Consider the following 20,742-nt stretch of genomic DNA (forward strand, 5'->3'; position numbering starts at 1 on the left):
TTTCAATCTGTCTTTCTGATAGTGATATCAGGTTCCTTGTTCTTTAAGCTTCAACTGCATTCTAACAGTATTCAGTAAAAAAAGTCAATTCTTAAAAGCACAAAAGGTTTATGGCCCCTGAGTTAGATGAAGAAGACAGCTGTAATGACAGGTTTAACCCCGATGGGGAGGAATGAATGACAGTCCACAAACAACTTGCAGTGTGGGCTTGTCCTGGACTACAAATCTTAAAATGTGATTGATAATGCCATATAAGAGCTAAGGATGATTTAAGGCAGTGATACCTCAGCGTATTCAATGCACCAGATTCTAAAAGAGTTGTAAGTCTGCCCTGATTCTGAAAGAACTACCCTGGTGTAAGTGACTTACCTCGGTGTAAGGCCTGTCTATAAACAGGCTTACCATGGGGACTACATTCTAAAACAGCTGCTCTCAGCCTGCTCTTTAACTGGTCACTTACACTGACAGCAAGCCTTTTGGAATTGGGGCCAAAATAATTATGGATGAGAGGCAATATACTTTTGTAGGTTGTTTCGCTTTTTTCACATTATTCATATCTATATGTGGCATTAGTTGTGGTACTTTGTAAAGTTGGGCAATGAGCAATTTGTCACATTACTAGAAATACATGAGAAGAGCTTGATAATAAGAAACATACCTCTAGGTCCTCAAATCTGGCTAATGCTGGCAGTAAATTTACAGATGTATCAGTGAGTTCTCTTTCAGGGACTGGCATCAGATTGGGAGGAATTACCAGAGGTCTGTATGCTGCAGCACCCCAGAAGATTCCACAGGTATGATCTTTTAGCTCATTTAATGTATCCAATGAATGACAGAGTTTTAATAAAAACAAGGGACACTGCTGACAAAATTTGCAGATGATTGCAAGTTGGGAGCTACCATTAACTCCCCAAGTGATGTTGACATCCTACAGAAAGGCCTCAATGAGACCAACGACTGGTGTTAGAACCATGGCCTTAAGCTCAATGCCAAAAAATGTGTCTTCATCCCCTTTGGGAAAAACCCGGTCCCCTTGAATTACCACATTGATGGTAGTCCACTGAACACAGAAGGCGTTATAAGAGATCTGGGAACACAGGTTGACAGCAACCTCTCTTTTGACCAGCACATTGCCACTGTGGTCAGAAAGTCCTTTTATGTGGCACATCTCATTACTGAGGGTTTTGCATCCAGGAAGAAAGAGGTCATTGTCTCCCTCTAATCTTCCTTCATTAGGCCAATCATCGAGTACAATGCCCCATTTGGCATGTACCTCACTAGATACCAGCAACAACTGGAGAGGCCACAAAAGTACCTCACAAAGAGGATCCTAGGCCTTAAACACTTGTCCTATATGGACAGACTCAAAAAACTCCAACTATTCTCTGTCTCATATCGCCTACTTAGAGGCGATCTCTGCTTGACTTACAAAGCCATGTCTTACCCAGCTCTGTTAGAAATGCTACATCTAAAGAAATCCCAATCCCTCCACACCACATGCTCCAGAGACCTCAGCCTCATTACCACAATCAGCAGAACATGCTGGAGGGACAGGTTCATAACCCAGTGACTGCCCATGCTATGGAATAGACTTCCCATACATGTCAAGCAAAGCACCTCACTGGCCCTCTTCAAGAGAAATCTTGATGAGTGGATGGGAAATAGAAAATTCACCCTGGGGACCACTCCAGTGGCTCTACTCGACAGAGGCACTAGGAAATAAGGTTGGGTGGCATGATGCCAGGGTAATCCTATGGGCTAGGCTTGTAAAAGCTCCAGGGCCATTAGCCTAGTACACACCTATGAGCCTATGAAACTATGAACTAAAAGATCCAGAAATATTAGAAAGCTGAAATACATGGCACTCCCTGCAAGGTGGGTGAAACAACCTCAGGTATGCATTCCTCTTCCTCCAGCTGGAATTCTTCCTGATCCTAATACTCCAAATGTTGTAGGAAGGAATAACTACCGGGTAGTGCATGGAGAGCTCTCATCATTCTCAACAATTGGGAAAATTGCATGATGGTTCAGCTCTGCTACAGTGCAAGGCCTGACCTTAGCAACACTAAGAGGGGTGCTTAAGCGCTAAGTATTTCTCGAAGCTTTGGTAAGATTAGGTCTGAACTAAAGCAGATGGCACTGACCAGTAAACAGCAGCAGCATGTAGAAACAGCTTCATTTCAACTTTTTTCTACCTGCTGTCTGCTAAACCACACAGGGCATTTCGATTTAAACAGCTTCCCTTACAAAGGGAATACGTAATGATGTCAACCATTCTCCCACTGTTTTAACATACCAGCTTTAAAGCCAACACATCGCTTTTTTTTTTTTAAACTTTACTTTTTCAGTAATTTGTAGTACATGGTGAAGATAAAACTCCATTAACTGCTAAGAGTTTAAGAACTGTGATCAGATCTCTGATCGTGCAGCACTTGTTCCAAATAGCTTTTTCTTCTCAAAAAGCTCAGCACTTGTCTTATAAGCATATCCCTTGTCTTATAAGCATTCTCTTTGCAGGTCAAGCACTCCTATATTATACAAATCTCTCACTAGTAAAACCCCCCAGGAGTGCCCACTTCCCTGCTAAGCCCACTACTTTTCTGTCTCATACCAACTCATAATTCTTTCTAGCATGTCGAAGGGTCAGATGCTGGCATCCTCTCCTGCCCAGTTGGTGAATCTGGGAATTCTGAGACAATGTTACAATTGCCTCATGTACACGGACAACCCTCTCCTCCTCCCACGTAACACTAACACTTATGAGAGATGCAGCTATTTAGCCAGACTGGAGGCTGAGCTCTCTCAACTCAGGACTGGCAAGACCAGGCAGGAGGAGAAGGCAACTACACACACCACAATACCAGTCTCACATACCTCAACCACACCACTGAATCAAACACATAAACACACTAAGACATACTCGGAGGCTCTGAGTAAAAATTTACCTAAACAGCAGAGGCCTCCAAAGCAGACACCCAAGCAACTGCAAACTCAATACACCACACAAACAACACATAAACAACAAAATCAGTGTGCAAAGCAGTCACTGCCCTTAAGGCCAAATACAACACCAAACATACTTGTCATAGGTGACTCCATAGTCAGACACACTGATGTCCCGCTCACCAGACTGAGTAAGGAGAAGGTCACAGTAAGCTGCCTGTTGGGCGCTAGAATCCACCACATAACGCAAGCACTTAGGTCTCTCAACAGCAGGTACAAGTACGACTCAGTCATTGTCCACGCTGGTGTCAACGACCTGAGACGTACCTCCTTGGACTACATGAAAAGAGACATTGAGGAGCTCTCTGATTATGTAGCCCAGGCAGGTATGACCCTAACCTTGAGCAGTATCCTACCTTCACCTAGCATGATGCCACAATACAGTGATAAGATGATCAGCTTTAATAATTGGCTTAAATTCTGGTGTCATTCAAAGGGGATCCAATGTCTGTCTGCCTGGGATGACATGCTGGACAAGCCACGCTGCTTCGCAAGGGACGGCTTGCACCTGTCACCCCTAGGCTTCCGCATATTGGCAAAGGCTCTTGCCACCCCCATAGTGCCTTTTTTAGGCAAGGCTCAAATTCTAAACCTACCACCCTAGAACACAAAAAAGGAAAAAACTAAGGGTAATGCTGCTCAATGCCAGAAGTCTCAATCTCAAGATGCACGCACTCGAGGCCCTTCTCAGTATGGAGAACATCGATGTCTGTGCTGTGACAGAAACCTGGTTCAAGGCTCCTGAGAGCACCCCAGCACTATCAGGTTTCACCTTATATCATGCGTTCCGGCCCCAAAATCCGGACAACACCAAGAAAGGAGGGGGGGTGTCCATATTCATATAGGACACCCACACCTCAAGGTTGGTGGCAACGCACGATGCATCGGAGACCATCCAGGTGCAATTAACCATAGACAAGACTGCTCTGCAATTTGTAGCATGTTACAGGCCACCCTCTCAAACTCAGGAACCTCACATGGCCTTCCTGAAAACATTGGAGGGGATAAATGTATCTCCAAACACCATCATACTAGGTGATTTCAACTACCCTAATATAGACTGGGAACACTACTCAAGCCCAAACACTCTAGCCCAAAGGTTCCTGGAGTTCATAAACTCAAATGCCATGGAACAACTAGTCACCATCCCCACAAGAGGAGAAAACATACTTGATCTTGTCATCACGAACATGGGATCACAATGTTCAACACCGGAAGTATACCCCTCACTGGTGAGATCAGATCATAAACTAATCTCGCTACAGGTCCTCATCCCGCCCCCACCTGAAATAAAAAAGACCACAGTGAAAAACTTCTCAAAAGCCGACTTCACACTTCTAAAAACTAGTGTGGTCTCCTTTAAGGCCCCTGAGCCAGTGGTAAACATTACTCAAACTGCTGAATCACTTACAAATGCCTTCTACCAGCACCTACAGGACTGCATGGATCAGGCAATCCCAAACAAAACTAAGACTCTTTGTACCAAAGGCAAGCGTCCAGTTTGGTGGACCCCAGCCATAAACAAGCTCTACAACAAAAGGAGGAAGCTACTACAAGATAGAGCAAAATCCTTGAAAGGTAAGACACCTTTGATCATTATAAGTAAAAACTAAGAGCTCTCATAAAATCATCCAAGGCAAATTTTGAGAGAAAAATCGCCAAGGACTCAAAAGACAATCATAAGGCCTTCTTTAGCTATGTTAGAAACCTAGGAGGAAACTCCCAGATATGCTCAGAATTAGTTCAAAATGATGTGAAGATTACTGAACCTACACACATTGCCAACATACTGGCTGACAGGTTCAGTGCAAACTTCTCCCCTCCCTCCAAAGGAGAGATATCTATACCAGAGGATTGTAGCCCACAAAACATCTCCAACGCCCAGGTGAGAACTGCTCTCTCCAAGGCAAAAAACACAGCATCCATGGGACCGGATGGTGTCCCCAGCTGTGTGCTCCACGAACTCAATGAGGAATTAAACCCGCAGTTAGGACAGCTGTTTAATCTTAGCCTCACCTCAGGATACGTACCCAAGGAGTGGCGCACGGCGACTGTGGTCCCACTTCACAAGGGCGGTGCCTCCACCGACCCTGGAAATTACCGTCCCATTAGCTTGACAAGCCTTATCTGCAAAGCCATGGAGAGGATCATAATGGAACTCATAAATAAAGACATAGGGAACTTGCAGACTTTGGATCCAACCCAGTTTGGCTTTGTCAAAGGCAGATCATGCCTTTTAAACTTGGTTGACTTTTTGAGACAGTCACCAAGGCCATTGATGAGGGAAAGGCAGTCCATACAGCCTACCTCGACCTGGCAAAGGCCTTCGACACAATACCCCACTCAGGTATCATCGAAAAACTCATCAGCTTGAATGTAAACCCATACATCACAAGATGGGTTGCAAACTGGCTAAGTGACAGAACCCACAGGGTCAGAGTTGCTGGAGCCATGTCAGACTCAAAGCCTGTCACAAGTGGTGTCCCACAGGGCTCAGTCCTGGGTCCACTCTTGTTTGGCATCTACTTTTCTGAAGTACAAGCAAACACAGGAGGGTTATGGCTGACAAAGTTTGCAGATGACTGCAAACTGGGCGCCATAGTCGAAAACACATCTGACACAGATATCCTTCAGAAGGGCCTCACAGAAACGGATAACTGGTGCCAGAGCCATGGCCTAAAGTTAAACGCCAAGAAATGCATAGTCATACCCTTCGGGAAAAACAAGGTTACCCTAGCTACCATATAGGTGGCAATGCACTGAGCACAGAAGAAGTCATCAGGGATCTGGGGACCCAGGTTGACAGTAGCCTTTCATTTGACACTCATGTTGCTAAAGTAGTTAGGAAAACCTTCTACATTGCCCACCTGATCATGAAGGGATTCACATCTAGATCAAGGGAGGTCATCGTCCCCCTGTACTCATCACTCATTAGACCTATGATTGAGTACAATGCCCCATTCAGAATGTATCTGACCCGACACCTGCAGCAGCTGGAAAGGCCCCAAAAGTTCCTCACCAAAAGGATAAAGGGTCTCAAAAATATGTCTTATGCTGCCCGACTGAAAGAACTCCAGCTCTATTCAGTCTCATACCGCTTGCTCAAAGGTGACCTGTGCCTGACATATAAGGCCATGTCAAACCCAGATTTGATGAATATGCTTCACCTCAAAAAATCTAGATCCCTCAGAACCACAAGGGCGGGAGACTTAAACCTTGACACGGTAATTAATAGAACATGCTGGAGGGACAGATTCATCACCCAGAGACTCCCTATGCTGTGGAACAAAATCCCAGTACATGTGAGGCAGAGCACCTCGCTGGCCTTGTTCAAGAGGAATCTTGACCAATGGATGGGAGATCGCAGATATACCCCAGGGATTACTTCAGTGTCACTGCTTGACAGAGGCACAGCAAAATAATAGGCATAGTTTTATTCAAACTAAAGGGGTGGCGAAAGCCACATAACTATGGGCTAGGCTTATAAATGCCCTTGGGCAGATAGCCTAGTATGAACCTATGAACCTATGAACCTATGAACCTATTATGTGTTCTCCACATGCATGCCAAGATTTTCCTCTTGAGCTTCACTCTCAAGGTGAATTTCTTGGCATGCGCATTTCAAATACATAAGTGAGTTACAATCGGTGACCTGATCATAATCCTCTATGTTTAGATAAGAATGTTTTTCTTTTAGCACATTATATTTGACCATGAAAATGTCATCAATGGAACTCGGTGATGAAGTTGATGGAAACTTTAGAATTTTTCACCATCTCACTCTGTTTTTCTGCATTTTTGTATCTTTTGCCTGTCTCTTTTCTTTGTTTTTTGTTTTCTTCATTAATATTCGTCTTTATCCCTTCTATTTCTCCCAGAGTATGAAACTTGCCTTCTCCTCATCAAACTCATTTTTTTAAATGTATCTTCTTTTCTGTCCTTACTCTCCCCTTTCATGTTTACTGCCTAGCCTTTTTTTAATATTTATTTTCATAGCATATAATTTCAAGCACTTTATATGCAGTTCAGTATCTTTTACTACAGCATTTCACTGATACTACCTGTGTCAATGCAGGTTTTGCTGACATCATGTCCACTTCATGATGTATAACATTAAGGGTTAATAATACTTAATAAAGAAAATTATGGTAGGGTTTACTTTGAGCAGTAATCTATTATATACTTTATGCAATTAAATTCCCAGTCTTAAATAAATTTAGTTAAGTGCAAGCTTCATTAATACATTCATTAACTCAGGTCGTTGGATACAAGCCATTTGGCAATGTAGTGTCATTTGATAAATAATCTTCAAATGACTCTGGAGGTTATACTTCTACTCAGCAAGGGACTGATCCAGGTTTAACCACAGAAAAGTACTGCATATCCTGAGTCATCATATGGAAAAAGTGATGTAATGCAGAGGTCACACACACACACACTCACACACACACACACACACTCACACACACACACACACACACACACACACACACACACACACACACACACACACACACACACAAACACACACACACTCGTGTGTGTGCACACATATATACATATATATATATATATATATATATATATATATATATATATATATATATATATATATATATATATATATCATGGAGGTGGATAGCCCAGAGGATGACAACTGCTTTCTTTTTGTGTTTCATACATCTCTTTTGATGAAATTCGAATCCAAATGCAGGTTATGTGTTAACTGTGCCATTTTGAAGCTGGGTCATTTTTGAAATTGAAACTATTGCTGTGTTCAGTTAGAAAAAGATGACAGATATTCTTACCCTACTTGATTAAGAGAAGACAGCTACTCAAAGGCAATGCAGACACTAATGTATTCTCCAGCTAGGCTTTTTGTTCCTCAAGAAAGAATCTTCCCCATCTGTATGATACAACTCAAAATTAAAGGGATAAACAACATCATCATAACACCCCAGCTGGCAACACAAAAGTTTGGCAAGAAAACCTTGTATTTTAATGTTTTTTTGTATATACGTACTGAAATCAAATGTACTTGAGCTTGTCATAAAACAAAATTGAAACACAAAAATTAAGCGGGCGGCCACAGTGGTACAGCGGTTAGCTTTGCCGCCTCACAGCAAGAGGTTCTCTGGATCGATCCTCGGCTGGGGTGCCTTCTATGCAGAGTTTGCATGTCCTACCTGTGGTCATGTGGGTTTCCTCTGGGTGCTCTGGTTTCCTTCTACATCCCAAAGACATGCTGTAGGTGGATTGGACACTCTAAATTGGTCCTAGGCATGTGCATGCGTGTGTGCCTTCTGTGGAAGGTTGGGCGCCGGGCTGGAAACTCGACATCGTAAAACTCCACTGCCAATCATGAGCAGACAGGTGATCCGCTGTGGTGACCCCTAACCAGGAAAAGCCGAAAGAAGAAGAAGAAACACAAAAATTAAGCATTTTTTGCAGAGGCCATTTCCTACCCCTGAACTCCAAAATCCCTTTACTTATTCACACTCTAAGTTTACTGCACCTTTTAGGAAGAGTGGGCATATACTACCTGTCTTTCTCTTTTTTCAAGAGGATCTGAGATTATAAACTCCACAAACAACCAATGAGCTCTACAGTCCTGTTTGTAGTGAACCCACCTGAAAACTGTCATTCATGATCAGTTGTGATACGAGTGCAAAGGGAGAGATTTTATGCTTCTTACAAGCCTTCTGCCAGAGAATTCTGGAAAAATAAGTAACAGAATATATACAACATAGGGGTACTACAGCTTAATGCAAATAATTTAACGTGATGTTTTCTACCTCTAGCTGCCACTTAGTCTCTAGGTATTTATCACATCACAGGATCATAGGAGGTAGAAGGCAAATGAGCCATGATGCCATTTCCATATTGCCACTACCTGCTCTTAGGCCTTACCTCCCTTTTCAAGGCGGGCCAGGCCAGCCATGCCAGGAACAATTTTTGAATGCCCTCCAGTTGTCCATCTCATGTTTAAAAGCAGACAGTGTGCCATACTGTTTAACTTGGACATGAAGTTTGTTCCCAAGAAGGGGTGGACACTGCATGACAAATCTATCCCTCCACCTTGTCTTATTTATTTTTGAGAGTAGATTTAGATCTCTGGCCCTAGTGTTAGTAGGACTGTCTGATTTTTGGAAGTATAACAATTCTTAGACTAGTGGATCCCTCTTGGCTTTATAACCAAGACACAGATCACCTCTAATATGTCCATATAATACTCAGCACAGAGATATAGCCTCCAGTCTCTCTTGTTAACTCAGATCTTTTAAGCCCTTGATCTTAGTTAAGAACCTCTGGGATCTTTAAAGTTGCTTGATATACTTAGTAAGGAACATCCCGGGGGGGGGGGGGGTTAAGTGGATGGTGAAGACATCTTTTGAGCTAGAAGAAATACCTTTTGTTGTGAGCTGTGTAAGGTAAAAAAAAAATCCTAACCAACATTGTAGCATGATTGTTGAATGAGAGGGAGCTCCACCTCAGTACTCATGTCTGTCACTACCTTCTCATTTTGAAATGGTGTGTTTTCTATACTAAAAGTTGGAGATAAGGGTTGCTTGCTAAAGGCAACAATGTTGTACTTTCTGGCACTGAGTTTGAGCCATTTTCTTTTTTATACACCAGCTATTGACAAGTTTGAGCTCATGTTGGAGTACCTGAACGCCAGAAGGGGCTTAACAATGACTTACAGCTTTCAAACATCGACAAACTTTGTTAACCAGAGATACCTGTTTAATATATGGAAATCTGAGAAGTAGATACTGAATGGCACAACTCCCAGCACAGATCCCAGAGGGATTCCATTAGTCACCTTCATGTTCTTGGAGGACACACTCCCTACTCTTACTGTATGAGTCTTGTCCGTAATCCAGGTAGCTATACACTTACTTTATTTATTTATTTAACATTTGTTTATCTGGAAGGTCTGGCTGGGCCAGAGCCCATTTTCAGTGGAGGCCTGGAGAACTAACCATGAATAGGCCAATCTGCAGCTCCTTCAGCTTATTTATTGTATTTGCATGCAGCGTGGTATTGATGCCTTGATACACTGTGTAGATAGCTTGCCAACAGTCTCCAACAATCTACAGCCTGAGTGACCTGATAATAAAGAAATCACTGGAATCATCAATAAAGATCCACCGACTTCTGGGGCTCAAGTCTGATAAGTTTTCATATCATAGTTAATTAGGTCAATTATGACATGTTTCATGCTTTGCATATAAAACTCATTGGACTGATGCATCTGTAATTCTCAGGGTCAGTAGTGGGACCAGCCTTGTGGAGTGGCATCACAACAGCTGCGTACCACACCTGTTAGACAAAGCCCATTGATAAGCTCAGCTTAAAGGGATTGAGGTGTGGGTCTGCCAGTGCTTGATTAACACCTGGGCATGTTGTCAGGCCCCATGGATGAGGTGCTCTTTGTTTTGGAGAGTACTTTCAGTATATGTTCTTTTTGTGACCATTGGTGGCTTAATTCCATCTGAGATAAGTGGACTTGAAATCTATATATATCTGGGGTTAAGCTGGCACTAAATTCATATGCCAGCACATTGGCAATATCGACTGAATTGGAGTACGTACGTAGTACCAGCATGAATGTCACTGAGCAATACTGAGTGCTGACCCTAATTTTCCAAAAATAACCAAAGAAGGATTTAAAGGCATCTTGGCTTCTATGCTAGTTTGAGTTCATGGAATGCCTTCAGTTTTCTAACATCCTTTTTTAGTTTCTTAACTATGTGGGTCTTTTTTCTGCTGAATACGTTAAAGAGTTTATTTCATTTATTATATAGTTCATTAATGCTACGTGACTACTACACTGGTTTGCTTTTAAACATCCCCATTTCTTTGGATCTAAATGGGCCTGCCAAGTTAACACATTTGTCTAGGTGTGAATAGTGCTTGTCAGCATAACTCGGGAATTTGGAGACTTCATCACAAAATTGTAGGACATTTGTACATTTGAAGTCCTTGAATTTTTTGATATTTGTTTCAAACTGTTTATAGATTTTGGTGGACAAGGTTACTTATTTGTGCTCTGTCTTGACCAATGAGAGGGTTAATACATTAAAATGGTAAATTTGTTAGGATTATATCAAGTATATTATGTCCTGTAGTGGGTTTCTTGACAATCTCATCCAAGAGATTTCTTGTTTAAATAATCTAAGAATTTTTGTGCATATCCTACACTGGTGATAGAGGTCTCCCAGTTTATTACTGGGTAGTTAAAGTGGGGTCCTGTAGAATGCTATGATCTGATAGCAGATCCTGTTTAGTGTGATTTGAATCTCAGAAAGCTCAACTTCTGGATTATAGGTATCTGTCTTGAGGTTATGTGGTCTCTAACAAACATGAATATCCCACCACAGTTTCCATCTGTTGTAAAGGAGTGGGCCCCAGGTACCAAGGAAGTGTTCTCTGCGCTCTTAAACCAGGTTTATTTAACAATGCATACATGGCAGTGTTCCAAATGCAGAAGGGCTCAAAGTCTGGCAGGATGTTGTTTAGACTTCTAGCATTAAGTAGAGACATTTTGATATGGTCTACTGGTTGGTTTGCTTTCGAAATTTGGCTGGGCAGTACATTAGCAGGACCCTGTCTAAAAAGGGTACAATGGGAGCAGCAAAAGCTTTTTCCAGTATGCAGAAGCCTTAGCATTAGAGGCAAAACCTTCCTTGATGAAGCAAATAAAGTTGTCAAGCATCTCATCCCATATCGACATATAGCAGATACTCCTAGAATGACACCAGGTATGTAACCAGTTGTTAAAGCCATCAACGTTTTTTTATAGTTTGACATCATTCTGGGAGATGGAAGGATTCCACTCAATACTAGAGTCTTTCCTGGATTTGTAATATACAAGGAGAGTTGAGTTATGTCGCTTTGCATATCCCTTGGGATTTTAGTTACCTACAATAAAAGTATAATTTGATAAAGTCTTTTCTTTTGTAAGGGTATACATATGTACGCATATTAAAGTATACACAAATGATCAACTAAAGATGGACCACTGCCCTCAAAAAAAAAATATATATATATATATATATATATATATATATGACTTTACTATATTGTAATAACTTTCTCCTTTTCACTAAAGTGCCTATTGTATATTGGACTTTCTTTATTGTCTCTAGATATTTCTGTTAAATTCTATGTAAATCCGACACTGTACCTGTCAATCTTGTTCTTGTTTTATTGGAGCTTTTCTCCCCGGGCCTACGGTGAAAATGGGCTCACAACCAGATGGACTATCCCGGTCAACAAATTTAAAATAAATAAAATAAAATAAGTTGTCTACACCAGCTCTGGACCAGCACCATGATGCAATCATATCTGTCTAGTTTAAGGGTCCTCAGGGTCCTTGAAACATCAGCAATCTTGGCTACTGAGAGACAACTCATTGTGACCCTGCCTTTGTCCAGTTTTATGAGAATGGAATCACTGTGCCTAGCTATAGGATCAACAATCGCTAATTCATTTCTATTTGTGTTTGAGTTTATCGACTACCTTGATATAATAGATTTAGGATATACTGTTTCCTTGTGACTTCCAGCTGTGTTTTCACTAACACATATTTCAGTGATTGATTTATGCCAGGCCTTCTTTCTACCAGAGTGTTGAGGCAAGGATTTTTAAACTGCCTCAGTGTAAGATAACTTAGTATGAGCACGTGTGGAGTGTGGTACAGGTGAGTGATGCTCATCGGACATCTGATGTTCTTATAGTTCTGACGAAGCTTAAGTACACAATTCATCATTTTTAAGAAAATATATTTTAGCATGGAATGAATAATGGAAAAGAGTTTTGCTAGAATGCAAAGAAACCTAAGATTTGTTTGGAGGCTCATACAAAGAAAGAAAAGTTTTTTTTTTTCTGTGCCTTGCTTTTTCAGCATTATAATTACTGATAACCAGTTATGTTAAGCAAAGCCCAGTCTGTAATCTGCCATTGCAGACCTGTATTTATAAGTCTATATAAATGCTGAATTTGTCTTCTTGTTTACATGAAGAGATTTTATAAAGCAGGGCATGTGGCTGTGTGTGTGTCTGGCATTGTTTGTGAGCTTGCTGGGTACTACTGAAAAGTATTTTGAGGTCTGTATTGCCTTAGCTACTAAGTTCATAGGTGATTGCTATTATTCTGTGAATTTATTTAATTCCCAGTAAGTCTTGCAATGGTCTCTTACTGTTTCTACAGTTCGACAATATGGCAGTCATCAGTATCAGTGCACAGGATTTAAAAACCTTATTACAACATTATAGGCAACATACTATCATATGTGGACAGTGAATCATTGTGCCATAATTCTGTCATATTTTATGATTTCAAAACAGACTAAGTAAATCAGAAAAGAATGCAGTCATTGCCTAGACCGAATATGGTTAAAGTTAGAAACATGTCACTGAAGATAACACTGCCATTATGCATTTCTACACATGGCATAGACGTTCTGTAATTGCTACTTACATTTCCTCAGGGAGCTGATTCGTCTTGCTTTTTTGTTGTTTAAGGAAGACTCCTCCAGCCAGGACAGCCAGAATTAGCAGAAGTATAACCACTGCTACAATAACAGCAATCATCAGACCTCCTACAAACATAAAGACCATTTTATAAGATAATTTTAGGAATACAAAAACTGCAAAATATTATATCATTTGCAGATGTGTGCAATAAACCCGATACACACTAGCCTACTTCTAAAAAAGTGATAATTTGTTAGGACTTCTTGCCAAAAAAACAAATGAGTCAGCTAGCTATAACATTATGGTATACTCTGTAGTAGAAATGCTGCAGAGAAAGCCTGAAGGTTGTTACATTGTAATATCCATAAAAAGAGTACCATCTTCTTCATTTCCTATTTAATAGTTCACTGAAATCTGTCATCATTTTATCATTCCTAATGCACACAATACAAAGAAAGTCACTATCAGTGCACTTTGGCTGTTGCACATTCTATGGTGATTAAGAAATGTTTGAATCCTCTTATGATAGTGTTCCTGCTAGCTATAAATTCTCTAAATATCTGCAGTTGACTTTTCATTAAATGAATATAACACTACATTTACCCCTACTGTGTGTAAGGTAGTCTAAGGCAAAACAAAGGTTAGAAGTACCTTCTAGAATGACCTCCTGCAGCTTATGTTGGAGGACATGATTAGAGCATGGACTCACACAGCAGGGATCTTAGGAACATTATCTTACATTATACTGTGGTCCAAGTCATAGCGGTAATGGCTGTTTAAAGTCTTAGATGGATTGTGATTAGTTGAAGCAGGTTATGTACAGTATGGAAAAAGCTAGACCCTTACACAACTCAAGTTTAGAAAAAGCATAATACATTAAAAAACCTAAGTACATTGGTCATTTAAAAGAATGACTACAATGAAGTACATAGGGCAAGAAATGGGTGACCCCAAGAGAGGGGAGGGAGCTACCATTTATATAATACCCAGGATACTCACCCAGAAACATATGCCATTTTATAGCTAGCAACATGGAAAAAGAGGAAACACATGATGGGAGGGGGTAACTGCATGGACTATAAATTAGAATGTTTAATATGATATGACAGTTAAAAGAAGAGGAGAAAGACATTTACTGATCTAACTAGAGAAAAGTGGATCTATATTTAATGAAGCCAGTACTGAGTACACATGGTGGTCTTTAGATGGTTTAGGAGATTTTGTGGACTTATGACTATTGACCTGGCCTAATGTATTTCCATTTAGGTAGAGTAAAAGAGAGAATATCAGCTAGTTAATTCAGCCTCTAGTTAGAAGAAATGGCAAATGTAAGGCTTCATTAAGCAGCAGAATGCAAAAGGAGCATCCAGAGACTACTATAAGGGACAGGTTGCATATGTCTGCTGTGAACATAGGAGTGCCAGGTAGAACAGAGCATCCAGGGACTACTATATGGGACAGGCTGCATATGTCTGCTGTGAACATAGGAGTGCCAGGTGGAACAAAGCATCCAGAGACTACTATATGGGACAGGCTGCATATGTCTACTGTGAACACAGGAGTGCCAGGTAGAACAGAGCATCCAGAGACTACTATATGGGACAGTCTGCATATGTCTGCTGAAAACATAAGAGTGCCAGGTAGAACAGAGCATCCAGGGACTACTATATGGGACAGGCTGCATACGTCTGCTGTGAGTATAGGAGTGCCAGGTGGAACGGAGCATCCAGGGACTACTATATAGGACAGGCTGCATATCTCTGCTGTGAGCATAGGAGTGCCAGGTGGAATGGAGCATCCAGGGACTACTATATGTGACAGGCTACATATGTCTGCTGTGAGCATAGGAGTACCAGGTGGAAAATATATGTCCTCTAGAAACTGTTTACACTAACTGGGAAGAGGACTAAGAAATTGGAGATGCTTTGAGTCCACTAAACTGAATCCAGAATAAATTAATGAAATAAGAATGGAAGTTAGCTGCCTTCATATAGCATTAGGGTAACACTGTGGCAGAAAACTATAGCAAGTATGAATATATTACTCTAACCAAAAGACTGGTTCATAGGTTCATAGGTTTATACTAGGCTATCTGCCCTAAGGCATTTATAAGCCTAGCCCAAAGTTTTGTGGCTTACGCCACCCCTTATATGAAAAAATACTGTACCCATTAGTTTGTTGTGCCTCTGTCCAGCAGTGACACAGAGATGATTCCCAGGGTAAACCTACGATCTCCCATCCACAGGTCAAGATTTCTCTTGAACAGAGCCAGCGAGGTGCTCTGCCTCACATGGACCGGGATTTTATTCCACAGCATAGGGAGTCTCTGAGTGATAAATCTATCCCTCCAGCACATCCTATTTATATCCGTGCTAAGGTTTAAGTCGCTTGCTCTAGTGGTTTTGGTGGATTTGGATTTTTTGAGGTGGAGCATGTCCATTAATTCCGGGTTGGACATGGCCTTGTATGTCAGGCACATGTCACCTCTGAGCAGACGGTATGCGACTGAATAGAGCTGGAGTTTCTTCAATCTGGCAGCATATGACAGATTTTGGAGTCCCTTTATCCTTTTGGTGAGGAACTTTTGGGGTCTCTCCAATTGCTGCAGATGTCGGATGAGATACCTCCCGAATGGGGCATTGTACTCGATCATTGGTCTGATAAGTGAAGAGTACAGGGGAACAATGACCTCACTAGATCTGGATGTGAATCCCTTCATGATCAGGTGGGCAATGTAGAAGGTCTTTCTAACCACTTTAGCAATGTGAGTGTCAAAAGAAAGGCCACTGTCAACCTGGGTCCCCAGGTCCCTGATAACCTCTTCTGTGCTTAGTGGATTGCCACCTATATGGTAGCTTGGGGTTACCTTGTTTTTCCCGAAGGGTATGACTATACATTTTTTGGCGTTTAACTTCAGGCCATGGCTCTGGCACCAGCTATCTGTTTCCGGGAGTCCCTGACTCACTGGTGACTGATAAGAAGGCACCAACGTGTGAAGTTTGCCGAGTAAAATCATCAAAATGGAAAAGTGAAGGGATCTGTTAGAGTAGGAAGAATGGATGATATTATTAGACATCTGTATTTTTGAAAAATAAAGAAATCATTAAGACATAGTATGTACACATTCCTTTAAAAAGGATTAACAGGCATGGAGTTAAGATGATTCTCTCCCCTTTCCTATGTTACCTCTCCTCACTTTAAGGTTCTCAGATCTGATAGCCTCTCTTATGTAGGTTTTCTTGCTCAACACATGTTAGTGGTATCTATATGCACATTTGTCCGTCAATGTGTTCTTCATAAGGACTTTAAGTCTTGGGCTGGTTCAGTGCCAAAGCCTTGGCCACAGAAATTACCAAAATAAAAGCTATGCTTTTAAGAACCCTGTGAAAAAAACTCTCCCGTCTTCTCAATGATCCCAGTGGACAGCCAACTGATCGAGTGGAACAATTTAAATATCAAGCAGTTTATATTTATAACACCCACTTATTTAGTTATCATACAAACAGTTAGCAGGTTTCCTTAAATTTACCAGTACCGTTTATCTATAAAAGAACATATTGTCTTACTCCAGAGGCTTGGCATTCATTTACTCTAAACAATCGTATACGAAAGCTACACATCATGGCCAGTAGAGTTTACACAAACAGCAGCTTTTCTACATCTCATGAACAGCACTGCATCTTGCTAAAGAAAGGAGGGGGTATAACACTGTCCTCGATCCCCAGGTTATTACTCTGCCACTACAGCTCTTCTTTCAGATATTTACCAAACTCAAAGCACATCATTATGTCTTATGTTCATAATAAGATGATGGCTTGATTCTACAGACGGCTTTGCCACCTAATTCTTGGTGAAATTACCTTTACTAGGAAAGTACACACTTAGTGTTACTGTCTAACAGTATGCCTTAGAACAATTGAAAGCCTCCATATATTCAAAATCCAAAGTCTTTTTTTTAAATACCTTTACTGAATTATCACTTGTGCCATACACAAATTTACATTTATACAAAAGTAATTAAACTGTTTTAACAAATATTATACTAGACATATATTGCTATATATCATATAACCTAAGCCACATTACATAAATTATTCAATTCCTGCCCCTCTTTTTAAACAAGAAGCATCTTTATTAAACCATCACTTACAACATAAGCAATCATTCATTCATATTTATATATGAAAACAAACCACACTGACACAATCCTAGTTGCATGCATTTTACACCCCAAACCATAATGACCACACTCCCAGTTGCAAACATTATGCATCACTTATAATCTACCCAATCATTTTGTAGTCAAACATTACATGCTCATTTAAGTCCTGCCTTCTTTTAAACCTCATTCCTCCCCTGTAGGTATTGTTTCCACAATTCCCATTTTTTTTTCCTATGTAGTTTGCTGTTACCCTTTTCTAACAATCTCAATTCCAGTTGTTTTACCTCTGATCATTGTTAGAGTCATGACTGTCTGCTACTCTTACTATGTCTGGCAACACTTTTTTGTCTTTTCTATCTTTTCTATTGACATGGTTTGTATCCTCATATACATCTGTCATTACTGACCCACAAACCTCACTCTACTCAGAATTCAGTACAGTCCTCCTATTCTATCCCAACTTGCAATCCTTACTTCCTTCCTGTGTTCACACTTTAACTCTAAAACATTTCATTGTCCTTTTTTCATTCTTCATCCAACATCTACCAACTAATTCTGCTTTATAACATTTTGAATTTAACTCGCAGGCTGCAAACAGCACCACTTTCGATCAATGTTATGTATGTAATATGCCTGGAACAGATTTCACTTTGTTCTGCATATATGAGCTGTGTTTGCAGGAATCACTTTCATTACGTACTGTGCTACAATGTTATCTTCTCAGATGTTTGTTTTTAGTTGGTGTACCTCACATACTATTGCTGTATGTTTGATTAGCTATTTGTTGCTGCACATTGCTTGCTGTGTTACAAATGTAAATGGTCCACTGAGCAGCGTAGTTGCGTGGTTAGTGAACAAGTAAATGAATAATGGAAGGATAATAAGATGGCAGCTTAAGCTGCAGAAAGATGACATTTCATATTAATCTAAAGAGGGCATTTTCTGCAGCTGTGGGAAGTAGGACCACAGAATAAATGACCTGTTAAAGAAAACATTGGCATGCAACCAACTAAAGGTTCATAGGTTCATAGGTAGATACTAGGCTATTGGCCCTAGGGCCTATACAAGCCTAGCCAAAGAGGTACCCTGGCTTTCGCCACCCAAGAAAATTATTTTCCTGTGCCCCTGTTAAGCAGAACCACAGAAGTGAAGTAAAGGGATGCACAAGCTCTTAAAGAGTCTGTGCCAGTTGCAAAGCAGCATAGAGTAACAATCAGATGTAAAACAAGACAGTTGTAAAAATCATTCTCATTAGGTATAACTGTAACAGTCTGCAGCCTAAGGCATGGCTGCAAGACCATCTACAAAGAAAATAATTACAATAATCAGTTGCCCAATGAGTGGTTGCAATAGTCAGCGACATATATGACAAAATGCCACAATCAGCTGTTTAGGGGATGTCTGTAACAATTAAATCCATAAGAATGGCTACAGCAGTAAAACACAGGTGATTGGAAGCTTCTAGCACATTCTGATATAGAAATATTTAAATCTGTGCATGTTGTCCCAGTTTTTCTCAATAGTGACCTGTTCAGTATTATTTCTTTATTTACAGAGTTTTACCAAATGCATCTCCTAATGTGTATTTTTGAGCAGATCTGATATTTTGTAACAATTTAACACATTACTGTTATTTATGTATCACACAATGTGCTTGTGTTTGCTATTCACCTACATATATGTTATGCCACACAGATAACCCAAATCATGTCTGAATGGTCACTTGTGACAAGCACAGTTACTGGTATATTACTTAATTATCAAAAACTGAACACATCTTATTAGAGTTAATTTGTTCTACTAATGTAGCTTCAAATGCATAATAGTAAAAGTAAAAGCACTGATAGCAGATGCAGATCTGTGAGTTGTGACTTTCAATGTAACATGTAATGTCTATAATTGCTGAATGAATATGAGTGACCCAGAAGGAACAAACAAACAAAGAAAATGGAGGGGATCGGTCAAAATGGCACTATTTATGTGGGAATATAGGATAAGAGTGCGGAGAAGTGCATGACTTATCAGACATCTTTACCAGAAGGAGACGTTTAAAAGTCAGACCAAAGAAATTAGTATGATAATAAATCAGAGTTACGTAAGTTTCTAGTAATAACTCAAGCACAGAAAGATTGCCCCTGTCAGCTATTGTTTTCATAACAGCAGTAAAGTCACTACTGGATAAATTATAAGGAGTAATAGTGTCTTGCTTTCATTTTTCAGACTACTCCCTCCTTTTCCTCACGTTCTAAAGTATCTTGCAGCTAATACACTAAATACTTAACCACATGGACAGCACAGGGACACAGCGGATATCATTGTCATCTCACAGCAAGAGGTTCCCCAGTTCAGTTCTCAGCTGGTGTGACTTCTGTGCAGGATCTGCTTGTCCTCCTGTGTTTGCGTGTTTTTTCTCTAGGTGCTCTGGTTTCCTCTCACATTCCAAAGGTATGCTGGAGGTGGATTGCACACTCTAAATTGGTCACAGGTATGACTGTTCATTTGAGTATGTGGTGTGGAACAACTACTATGGCAGGGCCAGCCACCTGGCAGTGTAAACTTTGGCACTAGATGACTGTTATGGGTGAAGTGACACCCCAACCCCATGTGCAAAAATGGAAAAAAGGAGTTGGGATGAATGGACAGATATATAAATCTCAGCTTAGTACTTCTGGGGCCTGTGTACTGCTCCCTGTAATTGCCCCACTGCATAAAAGACTGTATGTCATTCTTTTTCTTTCAATATTTTAGGTATTTGATCTAAAAGGGTAAATCATTTTGTTAAACTGTCTTCTGAGCATTCACTTATTTCTTGGGTGATCATTAGCTGAGATTTCATATAAAATATGCAGATTCATATACACACCAAAATGAATGCAGCAAAATAGTTTAAATGGGGGCTATATTCATCTTTCTAACCATCCATCCATCCACCCACCCAGCCATCCATCATTCATCCATCCATCCATCCATCCATCCATCCATCCATCCATCCAATCACCTATCCATAAATCCATTTTCCAGAGCCACTTTATTTAATTCAAGATTATGAACTGCTCCAGGACTATTTTTATATTATGTGCAAGGCAGGAACTGTCC

General features: G+C 40.5%; 1 protein-coding gene across 2 annotated transcripts in view; it reads right to left on the bottom strand.

Moving 5' to 3' along the window:
• Positions 1–20,742, bottom strand: part of LOC122789351 (disintegrin and metalloproteinase domain-containing protein 8-like) — a 688,349-nt gene that overhangs the window by 48,876 nt on the left and 618,731 nt on the right. For both annotated transcript variants that reach the window (XM_044056732.1, XM_044056731.1), the window contains exon 19: positions 13,489–13,609. In XM_044056732.1, coding sequence (XP_043912667.1) covers positions 13,489–13,609 — 121 coding nt within the window. The remainder of the gene's footprint in view (positions 1–13,488; positions 13,610–20,742) is intronic.

This window comes from Protopterus annectens, chromosome 14.part0 (genome assembly GCF_019279795.1).
Source record: "Protopterus annectens isolate FY-2018-M chromosome 14.part0, PAN1.0, whole genome shotgun sequence".
NCBI classification, from domain to species: domain Eukaryota; kingdom Metazoa; phylum Chordata; order Ceratodontiformes; family Protopteridae; genus Protopterus; species Protopterus annectens.